The sequence below is a fragment of the Siniperca chuatsi genome, linkage group LG10 (genome assembly GCF_020085105.1).
Source record: "Siniperca chuatsi isolate FFG_IHB_CAS linkage group LG10, ASM2008510v1, whole genome shotgun sequence".
NCBI classification, from domain to species: Eukaryota; Metazoa; Chordata; class Actinopteri; order Centrarchiformes; family Sinipercidae; genus Siniperca; species Siniperca chuatsi.
The window spans coordinates 15,505,731-15,520,618 of record NC_058051.1 but is presented as its reverse complement, the minus strand read 5'-3'; the positions used below and the strand labels follow the sequence as shown (position 1 = coordinate 15,520,618).

Below are 14,888 nucleotides of genomic sequence, written 5' to 3'. Positions count from 1 at the left end.
ACACCAGCATTTATTTGCAAAAGATAAAAACACAGCCATAGCTACAGCCATAAGCCTCTTGGGGCAGTCATCCTGCTCAGGTTTGACTGTGGATCTCTTAATAGGATTATCTATTCTCAGTACAGGAGAAAGGCCGAGGGGAAACTGAACACAGACAGGAACTTATGAAAATGTGTTTGTGTTTTCAGCAACAATTAAAAATCCACTGTTGACTGTGAAGAGGATGTGAATATTTTAATCTGTTTTCTACCTGAGTAAGACATTTGGATTATTCTTGTGAAGACACAATGGACGATGAGGTGAGTCAAATAATCTAATCTACCAGCTGCCCTACCTGCTCCTGTTAACACTGATAAACACTGTGTTGAATGATTGTGTCGTTCAGTGACAGAGGTAATGTTTCTGTACTGATTTCAGCCTGATGCAGAGGCAAGCAGCTACTGTCCTTCCATCATGCTGGGCAGTGAAGACAGTGAAGAAGGTTAACAGCCATAAAATGTTCATAAAAAGTCCAGGAACCGGTATCATGGCTCTACATTTAAACTGGGTTGTATCTTCTTATCTACAACAGAGAGCAGTCAAGAGGAGCTGCCAATCACAAGCTGGCACGAGTTGTCCATCATAGAGCGCGTGGGCCTCAACAGGTGACGTGGTGTAATATAAATCTGCCATACAGGCTGTCATTTAAATAACATGGCTTCATTTGACTTTTCCTTAAGCTTTCAATCGCTTTCTTGTTTTCTGACAGTGTAGAGATGTCAGAGAAAGATTTGGAGGTAAGGTCACCCACTTCTCATTCACCATGATATACCACAGACTGTACGCTGTTTAAGCCAGTTGAACAGTTTTTCCTCGGTGTATTGGCCTACATGAACGTTTCTATGTACTTTATATATTACACATGTGCATTATTTTGCTCATTGTGCCTGCTGTATGTTGCTTTTAAAAGATATGTTCACAACAGGTTGTTGTTATAATCATTCCTCCTGTTCACACTGACCAGCTAATATGAGGCTGCAGCAGTCTGAGTTAGAAACATCAGGTGGATATCTTCCAAAGTTACTAGTGATTTTAGTACAAAATTCACTCTTTTTGTTACTATCCTTCCACTGCAACTCAACAATGAAACACTGTTCAGGGAAACATAAATAACTCGGATGGCTGAAGCCTCATATAAGCTTCGGGTAGACTTTGGAATACATGACTGTAGATTTTGTCCCCCATCACTTACATTGGAAGCGCATTAGGGAGGGATCTTTTAAAGCCCTGTATAAACAGGAGGAATGATTACAACAAGCAAAACCTGTTTCAGTGTTCATATGGGCACCTGACTATTGTTTGAAAACCGACATTAAAAATGTAATGTTTTAATTATAACCTTTTGTCTGTATGTGGGTTTTAAAGAGTGTAGTTCTTGAGTTTGTGCTGAATATCTAAATATCTAGACAGCAGATGAAAATGTATTTATTTGGTTAAATATGGCACATTTACATGATCGAAAAGTAATGTTAATGAATGTGTTTTTTAATATTCTCCTTAAGTTGAAGTTGAATTTTTTTTCAAGTTGTATTGTCGTTTCAACCACAAATAATACAGCTGAATGAAGTACAGTTTCTTTTCAGCACCAGGGAAAGAAATTATATTGTTCTTGCTCGCAGACTGCCTTCTCTCAGATCGCCCTGGCCTTCCGCTGTGATCAGTACACCCTGAAGCAGAGGCTGCAGGCGGAGGAGCACGCCCGCAACCTGGCTGAGGAGAACATCCAGCTGGAGCTGACTAGAGGCAGGGAGACCCTGGAGGTGCAGTAAACGACAGATGATCTGAAATAAGCCTTAATGGCACCACCAGAGAGTAAGTACACATGTGTGTTTGTTTGTGTTTTCAGACACTTAAGGGCCTTTGTCTGGACAGTAAGCGCAGTAAGATCCTGCAGAGGCTGGAGCTGTCTCTGGACATCCTCGGTGGGACTGTGGAACGGATCTCCAACACAGCTGAGGTGCTCGGTGCTGTGCACCAGGTACACTGAGGCTCCTCTGCTCCTGTTTTATCTTTGGATGGCTCAGTTTGTTACTAGTAGATTCCAACCTGTGGGCAAAAAAGGGTCTAATAAAGTAAAGTAAAGTAATAAAATGATTAGAGGGATAAAGAAAGAAAAAGAAATTTCTTTCTTGTAAATCATAAATACGTTTCGTCTTCTGTTTTTCCGTTTGTTTTTTGTCTCTAATTTCTGCTTTTTCCTTGTGAAATACTGAATGTTTTCAGTTTCTATTCATGACTTTGATTATTGGTTAATAGAATAATTTGTTAGCGTGGAAGCTCACAGTCTACAATAAGCCACCAGGCAGAAATCAAATGTTGGTGCATCAATAAAGCCCCTAAAAACTTGGTCATCTTAAGAATTACTCCATAACATTAAATAATCATCACTAAATAAGCAACAATCAAAGTTAAAGTTTGGGGGAAAAAAACACAATTAGGTATTATTTATGAAGAGTTTAACACTCAGACACTTAGCTAGTCTGCTTCATCAGGACTGTGTGGGTGTGATTTAATCACATTTGATTGACAGTGGCCTGGCAACATAAGCAAACAACCACACCGCTGTCATTACATTGTGATTCAGATGTTGCTAAACTTTGACTGGTTCATGGAAATATGTGACATCACCTTTTTTCCAACGAATCCCGCCCACTTGACACCAAGGACAAAAAACACAAACACAGAAATCTCTCATGTGAAATTACCAAAACTGTTAGAACTTTAACAGAAAAGTTTGTGGTCATGTAACACCCTGTCACTCATAGTAAGAAACTGGTTGAGAAAATAGGTTTTCAGGGCCACTGCTGTGAGTCTTTTGAGAGATATCGTTCAACATTTTTGAAGGTAGCACCTGGTACAAACAGTGTATGTTTGTACACTGTGTGAGAGCATACTGTATAAAGCAACTAGTGGGATCCTTCAGTTAAATTTGGGCTCACAACTCAAAATCTTTTTCTATTTATGCATTACAGTGTCTATTAAGTACATTTAAAGCCATTAATAACAGCTTAGATCTTTTGTTAGTTTCCCTTATTTTGAAATAGTGCTGTAGTCTCTTTTATGACACTCATCGTGGTTCTATGTGATGTATTAATTTTTCTGTCTTTGACAGGAGGCTCGAGTGAGTCGGGCAGTCGAGCTCATGGTGGCTCACGTGGAGAATCTGAGGAGACGACATGACAGAAACGTGGCTGAGCTAGAGGAGGCCAAAAAGGTGATCCAGCAGCAGAACTCCTACAGAAACATCATCGACCCCAGAGCATCGCCAGGTCTCTGATACTTTGGCTGTCTGTCACGTGGCATTTGTCTTGTTCTGCTGTCATGTGCAATGTTCGACTGACCACTGCATCTCTTGTTCTAGACCCAGAGGAAAGTTACAACAGAAAGAAAAGCTATCTGCAGGTATGCAGAAAGTAGTACAACTACCTTTTCGTCACTTCAGTCTGCCTTTTATTTGTGTTCTTCTCTCACTTTTTTCCATTAGAACAGCGGTCGTCAAAGGGTCAGTGTATCTTTAATTCCCAGCCAAACCCAGGTAAGGAGCTTTCTTTAGTGGACTCTCCCCCTTTCTTTTCAAATGTTCAGATCATCCAGAAAACCAAATGAGTGTCTTCTTCTTTGTCTCTACAGGAGAAGATAAAGCGAGACTTGAGGAAGCGGGCCACTGATGGAGAGTTCTCCAGCAAGAAGTCCTTCCGCACCTGCCCGTCTCCATCCCTGAGCTCCGAGTCCAGCTGCTCTGCCATGACCAAGGACGACAGCTACTCAGTGGATGACAGGTCAACTAGAATGCTCAGTGTTTGTGCTTTGTATCTGGGCCACATGATCAGCAAGGGTGCATCACCTGATTTCCTTTCTCTCTCTCTCTCTCTTTTTTTTTTGTTTTCAGGCCACTGGATCCAGATGAAGCTACGTCAGACGCTTCAGCTGCTCAGCTTCCTCCGCAGCCCTCTCCCACCCCAAACCCAGAGAGCCTCCCTTCGAAACAACTGGCCACCAGAAAGATACAAAGCAAACAGTACAGCTTCGAATCACTGTTTATGGACAAAATAGCAGAAATACCACACCTGTGCTTTTTCTGCTGTGAAAAAAGATAAAATTGCAAAAGCAGATAGTTTCATACAATGTTTAATTAAATGGTAAATCTTTAGGCCCTGTCTTATAGAGAGGTGGTAATATCTTAAATATTTCAGTTAGCATTATGCTTACATGGTGCATATCCTTATTCTGAGCAGGTTAATTTTATAGATTTGGGGTAATTGGTATTGATAGTGACAATTTCATGTGACATGAGGATGGCTGTTTTTAATGTGTGTAAATATCTATTTTATTCTCTATCTTGTGTCTTTTTCGTCTGTGGACTGCGGGCCTGGCAATAAAGGGGAACTGTGACTGAAAGACACTGAACAGAATATTTGCTTAACACCAGTACAAACTACAGCCTCAAAAATCCCCATCAGTGAAAGGCTTTTTCTCTTAATTTGTCCATCCTTTGTGACTATGCATTGATTCTGCACTGGAAAAATCTAAGTGTGTGTATATCGTTGTTACAGTTCCCCTCTGGATACTTTGCGACAGAGACACAAGGGCAAAGCTGCGTTATCAAAGAACAGAGCAGACAAGGATAAGAAGAGTAAGAATATTTACAGACGGCTTTCTGTGGGCACGTAAGTCAACGTATGTTTTAAGAACCTTTTCATAACTGTGATGATTTTTCCTCTGGACAAACACTCTGCTCTCCTCAGGTATGGATCTTTGTGGAGACAACATCCTCTGACTCACTGGTTGTATCGCTGTCCCTGGGCGCTCCTCTGCATGTACCTGTTTGTGCTTTTCTGTGTCGTAACTGTGACTTACTTAGTGTTGGAAGCTTCATGATGGAGCACTTGAGCCATGAACTGTTTTCTGGAACATATCAGGATGTTGTCTAAATTATGTGGCTGTACTGTAAACATCGAGTGTGTAGACTAGATGAAAGCTCTTTGTATATGAATACAAAACATTTTGATGTAACATTTGGTTTTTCATCCATGTGTTTCGAAATACTTTGTTTTCTTTTATCTCAGAAAATCCCTCCACCTTCTAGATAACAATGCCACAGACTTACCTTTTAGTTGTATTTTTTATTATAAATATACAAAAAATATCAAAACTGATACAATCATTTGGTTAGTAACAAAACTCCATACTGCAGTGAAAACATTCATCAAACCACCATTAAAGGCATCAGTGATTAATTATTAAGAGTTAATAGCAAATGTTAAGATTCAGCTTACTTCACGTCAGACAGATGTTAAATTTTAACTATATGTATAAAAAAGAGCAATGCATTTTCAAAGGTGTATCAAAATTTTAGTAACAAGTCTCTATGTTGCAAGGGGGGAACTTTCAATAACATAAATATAACATTAAAAGTTATATTAGGAATGGGGAAACATATTTGAAAACTACTGTAGGTGAATTTTATGTGCAAAATGTGTGCCAGCCACAAAGAAATTCTTGAAACCACAGCAAGTTTGTTTTAAATCTGTTTTTGTATGAAGTTCAATTCACCTCATTTATTAGAAAACAATTTAAAATAAATAAAACTGGCATAGCACCTTACATTAAGTTTTAAATTAAAAGACAAGAGAGAAATGTGCTCATCAGGGTACCGATAGGTCCACGTTTTCTGCATCATGTCAACATACAATCTCACAGAGAGTCCAAAGCCTTAATAAATACAGAGATAAATAGAGAAGGAATAACACACATCCTACTGAACATACTGCAGAGCAGTAGAGGTCTCAGCTACACCTGGCTCACGATTTCAGCATCCTCTGCAATGAACCACTGGACTGGAGTCCCGTCTGCAGCTCTCTGGAGGATCACATTACCTGAACCCTGTGAAAACAGTCATGAAATCAGTGTTCACCTTATGCATTCTGTACATAAATATATTGTTTATATATTAGCGCTGCAACAATGATTAGTTGATTAATCGATTAGTTGATCAAAAGAACATTAATCAGCAAGTATTTTAATAATCGATTAATCATTTCTGTCATTTTTCAAGCAAACATGCTAAAATATTTGATTGTTCCAGCTTCTCGAATGTGAGAATTTGTTGCTTTTCCATGCCTTAGCATTATTTTAAACTGAATATCTTCGAGTTTCGGACTGTTGGTCGGACAAAACAAGACATTTAAAGACGTCACCTTGGATTTTTCATTGTTTTCGAATGTTTTATAATCCGATCGATTAATTGATTTATCGAGAAAATAATCAACAGACTAATCGATTATGAAAGTAATTGTTAGTTGCAGCCCTAATATATATTAAAACTCTAAGACAGATTGAATTACTCCTGTCTGGCCCACAAATAAATAACATCAAAGTGTGTTAGTGGCCTGTTTTACTGTTGTATCATTCTCAGTACCAACCTGTTTAAATGGAGGCAGATGAGGTGAAGTGGGGCTCTTAACACTCAGCAAGCTCTGCTGATCCACGCAGTTTGGCCGTAACTTCGGCAACTGATTCCTCTGATGCCAGGACTTCAACTCCTCCGACACAATCTCCCTGGGCATTAGCCTGATGGCGTGGTTCGGGTACTCCTTCAGTGAGGGCGTTCGCACCAGCCTGGTGTAAGGCGGAGGGGGCTTTAGGATTCTGCTCGGGCACGATGCTCCCTCCTGCCACTGTCTTTGCTGAGGGCTGCGAGCCACAGGAGGGGAGGACAGGAAGTGCTCTGCCATGTTCAGGTCTTGAGGGGAGAGAGGGCGATCTTCTGCCATGGCCCTGACGTGGCCGGGGCTGGACTGACACTGGTTGGTGTTTTTGTGTGAGCTGGAGAAGCTGGGGAGCCCTTTCTTTTGTGCTCCAAAGTGGAATCCATAAGGCGGAGGGCATAGCTTTGGGATCTCAGTGGGTCCTTCCCTGCCGGGAGAGCTAATATAGGAGGAAGATGAGTGCTCCGAGCTGCTGTCCTCAGAGCTGGACTGGTAAGGGCGCAAGGGAGAGTACTCTGGAGAACGCACCATGAAGTCAGCCACGCAGCGCCGCTGGGGCAGCCTGGCTCGCCCTCGACTGTTCTCTGAGCTGAGGCGCTCCATGTCCACAGATAGCTTACTTTTGGGAAGTCTGGGGAGACATATGTGAAATAGTAAAATTATGGTGCACATGTTTTGTTATGCTCTTTGTGCATTAGTGTACTAATGTCCCTGACTTCTCTATGTACCTGAAGGACTGGGAGTACTGTCGGCGTACATGCAGCTCTGGGGTGGAGGGGGCGCTGGTTGAGTGGTTGTGACGCAGGGCTGAGTTCTTGATAAACTGAGAGAGAGGAATCCTGCAGCTCTCTGACACCTGGGTTCCTGCTGGACTACTGCACACAAGAAAAACAGAAAAGATGATGTGAGGTGATCCTGTAGGTGGTACCTTTACTGTACCTTGTGCTGACCCTCATAAAAGGTGAGCCAGAGCCAGGAGTGCAGCGTTGCACATACATTTGGAAAATCAAGTCAAGGGAACTTTACTATAGATTTTACCTGTAAAATGTTAAACAAATAATTATTTTCTTTAAGGACGCTGATATTTAAATACAGACAGGATGCTGATGAAAGTTTTAACTGTAACTGGTTTCTGTCAGAAAAACGTTTTATTGAAAAAAATATATAAGCTTTTTAAACAAATTGAACATGGAGGTCACCTGTATGAATACTGACACTAAGCTCCGTGTTTTTTCTTTTATGATTTTCTTTTCTCTCTTATAGTCATGTTGATAGTGTAATATATAAAATATGTATGAATTTATTGTTGTTATACATGATTATCTATTGCTACATTTTTATTGCAATTATTTTGTGTAAGGTAAAACAGCCACACACACATACACACACACAAGTTTTATTCTACCCAGCACAGTTGTGTATTCGATGGGTTGTAATTACACTTCAGGCTCCTACCTGGACCTGCTGCTGCAAGCAGACTGAGGCTTTGTGGCCTTCTGGTAAGGCTGGTCCAGACTGGACTCTTTCCAGGGAGAATTCTGGATGGGAGAGCGCTCATGCTCCACACTGAGCTGGCTTGATGATTGCTGGGATGACTGAAGGGTCTTGGCTGACATCTGCAGGGGGTCTGAGTAGGAAGTGCCCAGCACTGGAGGAGAGGGAGGGCTGGGCGAGTCCACATCTATGGATGATGGAGGCAGGACTGTCAGGGTATGCTTTTGTTTTTCTGTCTGTAGTCTGCTGATTTCCAAAGGGTGATTCATTCATTCATTCATTTTGACTCATTTATTTAATTTTATCACATGTTAAACAATATGGATGTCAGCGTGCTTCTCTGAAACTGCTGCCTGCTCACTATGACATCACGCTGCTCCAAAATATCTGATATACACTATCTATTACATACAGTGGTGGAAAGTAACTAAGTACATTTACTCAAGTACTGTACTTAAGTACAATTTTGAGGTACTTGTACTTTGCTTGAGCATTTCCTTTTTCTGCTACTTTATTCTTCTACTCCACTACAATTGAGAGGCAAATATACTTTTTACTCCACTACATTTATTTGATAACTTTAGTTACTAGTTACTTTCCAGATTCAGATTAACGCTACAAAAAATAATTAACAATAAATTATGATGTATTATTATAGGTTAAGATAAGACTTAAGATCACAAGCTACCCAGCAGTATATAAAGTAATTAAAATTAGCCCCACCTTTACCAGCTGCAACATTAAAGAGATGTACACATTAATGCATCGATACTTTTAATCCAATAATATAATATATATTCTTCTGAAATGTGCAATTCTGCATAATGAGTATTTTTACTATTGGTACTTTAAGTATATTTTGATGCTAATACTTTTGTACTTTTACTTAAGTAAGATTTTGTATGTATAACTTTTACTTGTAACAGAGTATTTTTACACTGTGGTATTGCTACTTTTACTTAAGTTAAACATCTGAGTACTTCTTCCACTACTGATTACATACTTCTTTTTACTATATGTCTAAATCAAAGCATGTTTGTAAGACAGTGATGATAATCTGCAAAACTTATATGTATAAATGTATTCCCCACTCACCATCATCCAGGGCCACCACATCAGACAGGGAGCTGTCATCAGACATGCACAGATCTGCACACAGAAAGGGAACATTTTGAAAGGTCCATCAAAACCACTGTATGTGTTCATGAGTGCAGTGCACAGTTTGGCCTGACGAAGGCAGCAGTGTCACTCACCTTTGTTTTGGCTGGGTGAGATGGTGATGCACGGTGAGTTGCACTCGCTTTTGATCCTGTGCTGGAACACGGCCTCCTGCAAATCCTTCACTTTCTTCTCCTCCCTCTTGCACTGCTGCAGCCGACTCTTCTTCTGTGGTTTACTGAGGTGCCCCTCCAGGGAGAGTTTGCGAGCCGCCTCATAAATCTGCCGCTGAAGAGCCAAGTCAGTTTCCAGCGCTCGCAACTTTGAATCCTATGATAAAGAAAAATTCTGACAATTAGTTTTAGCTGATGAATTAGTGTAGTCTCTTTTGTTTACTGTCTTTCTTTCCCCAATAATAGTAAACAATGACGGTCACCCGTACCTGTTTATCCAGATGGATCAGACCTTCATCCAGCTTGAAGGAAGCTCCAATCCTCCTTCTGACCTGGGGTGGCTTCTCATCGGGCATCAGAGGATAGTCTGAAGGCAGTTTACCAGTCAGCTCCTGTGAATTCAAATAAAGTGTTGAATACAAAAAAAGGAAAAACTCTTACACACAAAAAGTAATTATAACCACTCATTTAGAGCAAGACAAAGTTACTTATAACTAATCAAAGCACAAAATAATACCTTGGTAGTGTGTACATGCTATCATCTAGAAGTTACTTACTGCCTCCCTGATGCAGAGCTTTCTGAGCTCCAGCAGGCAGAGCTCCAGATGCTCCTCCAGAGACTGGTGCTTCAGCTTCAGGGCTCTGGTGTGGGTGGTCACGTCCTTCACCGGGGACGTGGGGCTGTCTGGACCTGCAGTGAACACACAGAAGATCAGATAAAGCTTTCCTCCTCAGGATCTGAATCAGCCATAGAAATAACTATACTATTCACTGTTTCTACTGTATATAATGCACTATGTTAATAGACTTGCTACAATGCATTGTCCTATGGCTGAGCCAGGAATTCTAGCATCACATTTTATAAAACACAATCACGGATTGCAGCACTATGGGGCAGCTGCTTACGTTTGCACATAGAGTTCTTAGTACTCTTATCAGTGCTACAGCTGGTGCTTTATAGTATGTTGTACAGTTTATTGCTGTATTGTTTCTTCTGCACTTATGCTAACATTGGTTCATGTTAGTATTGAGTTAGTATAAATGTACTATTTATAATAATCAAAATGAACATCTGCTTTTGCATCTACAAAATCTGCAAACTAATCTATTGCAATTTGTGACCAATTAGACCATTTTATTTGTTCACGATTTCCTCTTAAATGTTTATGAATGTTAAAAGTGAGCTAGGAATAAATTGTTAAAAGATATGATTTATTCCCAGATAAATAAATACCATGTGACATGCAACATTTTCTTTTGCTTGCTGTTTTCTTATCAGTATTATTATTGTGTTTTATATTGATTATGCGGCCCTAAGCTATACATGACATATGTGGAGATGCTGTATTTTTGTATTTTATAGTGATGTTCTTACCAGAGTGCAAGATAATCCCACTGTCAGTGTCACTGATCTCCTCTTTACTCTCGATGGCTGTCATCTTGACTATCTGCTCTTAAGTTTTTAGAAATACCTGTTGAAGTAGGCAGATATTGCACAGATTAGTAAAAATTAGATTGATCACGCATAAGAATATAGATTCTCCTGTTGTTTTCCTACCACATGGCTTCATTCATGCTCACTCCTGCTGCTTTACTTAACAAAAGTGAATGACTGGCGAGTGTCCTTTCACACACTTATCCATACAGCTCTCCATCTCCTCCTCCTCCTCCACATCTTTCTCCCTACCATGCTCACTCACAAAAGAGGCAGACCCCAAAGGTTGACTCGTCACATGTGCGGGGGTTAATCCGAATCGTGGTGCCATGGTGACGGGGCACGGTGCGGCTGGCTAGGGGAGCGTGTCGCCATGAGGCGTGTCAGAGGGCGTTTAAAGAGCCCAGACCCAGAAAAAGAAAGCAGATGGCAGCAGGAATTACCCCACTCATGGACTGCACCTGTTCCCCCCGCATCCCCCTCCCTCAGCTCCTATTCAACCAGTGTCCAGAAAACCCTCTGGGGGCTTTGAAGTGGAAGAATGTCTCAATGCTGGGCTTGTCCACGCAGCATCAGATCACAAGGTCCCTGCTGACTCCTGTGCAACACTGCTCATTTCACTAACGCACTTTTACAAACAGGCGAGCACAATTCATGTTTATGGCCCGCTCTGTCCCACTGTTGTGTTCCACCAAACATGTGACTGACAATAAACAAAAACGAGATGCGGAGAGGAACGACGGCAAGCAGAGGAAAACAATGACAACAACAAATTGGAGATTACATTAGAGATAAGTCAAGACTTTTAAAACTTGGCCAGGAGGTCTGTGTCTGACTGTTTTGGCCTTAGGACGAAAGAGAGTACTTTTTTTCCTCCATTTTTTTAGGTCAATCAATTTATTCTGGATCTCACATGTCTGCCACCACCTCTCCTAAAAAAGGCCGGCAGATCATGAGAGACACTGTTATGGGCAGTAACGTGATTAAAGGATATCATTAGCCAGCCTTGCTTCAATGCCACACATTCATAAAATGATAGTTCATAAATGATGACTGAATAAAGGGGAGGCAAGGTGACATGAAAACAGACACCACATGAATGAATGTGTTGCAAAGGCTGCTGTGTATAATCCTCAACTCTTGTCTCATCCTCTGTGTTTGGAGATTGCTTATCAGGCCTTTTCCTGTAGGGACCAGGAAGACACAGATCCCGTGTGGATGAAATCCTCCTCTAACAGGATATTACTGTGTATCCCATGGGCCTGACCCATTCAACACAGCAACTCATGTGAACTGACGCAGCTATGAGCAGCCTGGTAGCACAATGAGGCACAGGCAGCTCGAGTCAGTAAAACAACACTGCAACAAAGGCCCTGTATCCACCGACCAGCCTCAATAATCTGCTGTGGGTGCAATATCTGCTGACAACTCTGCTTCAGGCCTGAGCAGCGTTGTTGGGCCAATATTGAGACAAGGCTGCAATGAGAGGTGGGGAAAGGAACAGTGCTGAGTTTTTACTGTGCAAGGTCGGAGCCTGCTGTACTCTCAGACACATGGCTCCATGCTGCACCAATCTAAAACTAAAGACGTCAACAGGAATCCATCCTGGTAATCAGAGACAGGCAGGGTAATGTGGGATTTACCCACTTACACCCCATAACTCTCTGAAGACTTTCACAAGAGTCTGTGGTCGGAGGTCTAGGCTGAGTGAGTGGGTGGGTGGGTGGTTGAGTTTGCGTAAAACAGCACATCTCACTAGAAGTTGCAGCTTAATGCCAAGACTTTGATGTCATTTGTCATAGCTTTCATAAAAAAGTGTAGTCGTGGGAGTGTTGAAATTACACTGTTAGGGAGAACCAAAAAACAATACTTTTCTTGATCAAGTGTAACAGAAATAGCAGTCCATTTCCTGAAGGGATAGCTGCTGATGGCACAGTCTCCACCCGGCTGACTTGATTGATGTAGTCATAACATCTTAATTGCAGCGCATGTGATCACTGCTAATTACGACTATCTAGGAACATGTCAGGGATGGGAGCTGATCATACCACCCATCCTCTCTGCTCACCAGACCGTGACAGTGCAACATCTACGGAAGTGGGTGTTTATGGCAAGAGATCATGATGAGGATTCACTGTCTTCCAGACTTCCCCCACCACCCTTTCCCATGAGTCTCTGAAACTGCGATCTCCTGGAATGCTGCCACCACCGTCGTGCTCATTACCACTGTGGTCGGCCCTGGAATTACCGATGGGGACCAGCCTTACCGAGGAAACAGTGAGGGATGCCTGAAACCAGACCGAGGCCTGTGCAAACCCTGTAATTAAGATTCTCTACTGAATGCTGATACTATGGAAGAAACCAAACGACTTTACAGCATGCCTTATTTCAGAGTCTGATGAAAAGCCAAAATCCATTCAGCAAAATGGATCCACTCTGTACACAATATGGGCTGTTGGAAGAAAAGTGCATCAATGTGGGGGAGCGGCAGGAGAAAAAAATGAAGTGTTGTATTACAAAGCGCGTCACTGGAGTCAGATCTTTGTCTTAAGAAGCAGTGCTGAGAGTAGAAACGTGACAGACTGCAGCAAAATGCAGACAAGAGGCTGTGATAACATAAAAAGCCAAGGTTATGAGTAGTCTGTATCAAAGACTCTTTCCTTTGTCAGATCAACACTGTTAAGTAGTGCAGTGGTCTTAATTTTCCAGCAGAGACAATGCAGGGGTAATAAGCACCATGTCAGCCTGCTTTCAGTCACTGGAGGCCATATGCTGGCCAGACACACCAGCTCTGTCACAGCCCAGTGACAGCATAAATACAGAGGGCAAGAAAAGATGCTCCATTGTTCTCCACAGGCTGAAGAGCTGACCAGGGATCATGACACTTTGTGCCTCTGAGTCATCATTTCTGAGGCCTCTGAATGGACACTGATGGTCATCTTGGGCCATTGGCAGGATGTGGCTACACAGCTTTTCACCCACAAGTACCCACCATTGACAAAAGAAATGAGGGACTCCAGAGGCATAACAACTCAGAGGTGTTGCCTTTAGCACCACAGTAGTACTGCATGTCTGTCAACATGTGGACTGTAGGAGATTTTGTTTATTCTGCTGCTGGGGGCTCAAACAACCGCCATCAACCAGCCCCACATCCTTCAGTGTTGTTTATCTGTGGAAGCAACCTGTGCATAATCATATGCACAATACTGATTAAACTGCAGAGACTCAACACATGTGTTCTGTATTCATTAATCATAACTGCTTAGTCTGATAGTCATAATACTGAGGGGCTTTAACTCTTTGTATGCATACCTTTATTGAACAGTTTTTTAACAGTCAAGGTATTTTGTGTAAGAAGAAGAGCAGTGACCTACCACACTATTAAAATATTCCATTACAATACCTGCATTTAATATTTCACTAAAGTAAAAGTACATATTTTCAACAAAATGTACTTAAACTATCATAAGTAAATGCATCATATTTTCTTCATATTTTGTATATAAAAATTTGATCTGTTATGACTAGAAGGCCTAACTATAGGTGTCAAATAAATGCAGTGAAGTAAAAAGTACAATATTTTGTAAGTGGTGTAGAAGCAGAAAATAGCGGAAAACTGAAATATTCAAGTAAATTAAAAGTAATAGTAATAGTAGTACCTCATGATTGTAGTTAAATACATAACGTAAATGTAGCCTACTTTGTTGCTTTACAACACTGAAGAAGAGTGAACACTTAACAGTGGCATGTGCTTTGGAAGTGTTTCTATTTTTAAGGCTTATACACAGCCCAAATAGCAAATTCAGTTATGCTAATTGCTCTGTAACGTTCGAAAGTTTACCGACTCATAGCAGCATCCCTCACATACTTCATCTTACCTTAATACTGGTTGTATTAACGTTGCTTCTCCTTCCCTGTCCTGTGATTTCCCTTTATATCATGTTGTTAACCAACAGAAATTATTGTGTACTTACTTTGCAGCGTGTTATCTGCTCCTCTACAGCATCCTTTCAGAGACAGCAGGACTTGTTAAGACTTTCTCTGGTCAGATGGGAAAGTATTAACGCTTGGGACATCTGTTTTAGTCGAGGGGGAAGACCT

General features: G+C 41.3%; 2 protein-coding genes across 5 annotated transcripts; one reads left to right on the top strand and one right to left on the bottom strand.

Annotated features, from left to right (window-relative positions):
- Positions 1-84: 84 nt before the first annotated feature.
- On the top strand, positions 85-5,054 carry si:ch211-163l21.11 (inositol 1,4,5-triphosphate receptor associated 2). Of its 3 annotated transcripts, XM_044212333.1 has the most exons (13): positions 85-299; positions 418-481; positions 572-644; positions 749-776; positions 1,659-1,799; positions 1,886-2,017; positions 3,152-3,308; positions 3,401-3,441; positions 3,524-3,574; positions 3,670-3,818; positions 3,929-4,057; positions 4,593-4,706; positions 4,785-5,054. In XM_044212333.1, exons 1-13 carry the CDS (start codon positions 288-290, stop codon positions 4,915-4,917), a joined length of 1,224 nt encoding a protein of 407 aa, XP_044068268.1. In that variant the 5' UTR covers positions 85-287; the 3' UTR covers positions 4,918-5,054. The 3 variants fall into 3 exon arrangements, with proteins under 3 accessions (XP_044068268.1, XP_044068270.1, XP_044068271.1); XM_044212335.1 differs by lacking the exon at positions 3,401-3,441 and having other exon boundaries at positions 3,152-3,253; XM_044212336.1 differs by lacking the exon at positions 85-299 and having other exon boundaries at positions 417-481; positions 754-776.
- An 88-nt stretch (positions 5,055-5,142) lies between these two features.
- inavaa (innate immunity activator a) lies at positions 5,143-14,848 on the bottom strand. Of its 2 annotated transcripts, none has more exons than XM_044212331.1 (10): positions 14,762-14,848; positions 10,728-10,824; positions 9,910-10,043; positions 9,622-9,744; positions 9,275-9,509; positions 9,117-9,170; positions 7,983-8,208; positions 7,256-7,402; positions 6,462-7,158; positions 5,143-5,922 (listed from the first exon to the last, which is right to left on the bottom strand). In XM_044212331.1, exons 2-10 carry the CDS (start codon positions 10,789-10,791, stop codon positions 5,830-5,832), a joined length of 1,773 nt encoding a protein of 590 aa, XP_044068266.1. In that variant the 5' UTR covers positions 10,792-10,824; positions 14,762-14,848; the 3' UTR covers positions 5,143-5,829. The 2 variants fall into 2 exon arrangements, with proteins under 2 accessions (XP_044068266.1, XP_044068267.1); XM_044212332.1 differs by having other exon boundaries at positions 14,666-14,807.
- Between the last annotated feature and the right edge of the window lie 40 nt (positions 14,849-14,888).

Bases quoted from the DNA above. Each gene is read 5' to 3' on its own strand.
- inavaa (XM_044212331.1), bottom strand. From the start codon at position 10,791: ATGACAGCCATCGAGAGTAAAGAGGAGATCAGTGACACTGACAGTGGG. The intron at 10,044-10,727 runs GTAAGAACATCA...TGTTCACTGCAG, and splicing joins TGGGATTATCTTGCACTCTG to GTCCAGACAGCCCCACGTCC. The intron at 7,159-7,255 runs GTACATAGAGAA...ATGTCTCCCCAG, and splicing joins CAGTACTCCCAGTCCTTCAG to ACTTCCCAAAAGTAAGCTAT.
- si:ch211-163l21.11 (XM_044212333.1), top strand. The intron at 3,442-3,523 runs GTATGCAGAAAG...TTTTTCCATTAG, and splicing joins GAAAGAAAAGCTATCTGCAG to AACAGCGGTCGTCAAAGGGT. The intron at 4,058-4,592 runs GTACAGCTTCGA...TCGTTGTTACAG, and splicing joins AGAAAGATACAAAGCAAACA to TTCCCCTCTGGATACTTTGC.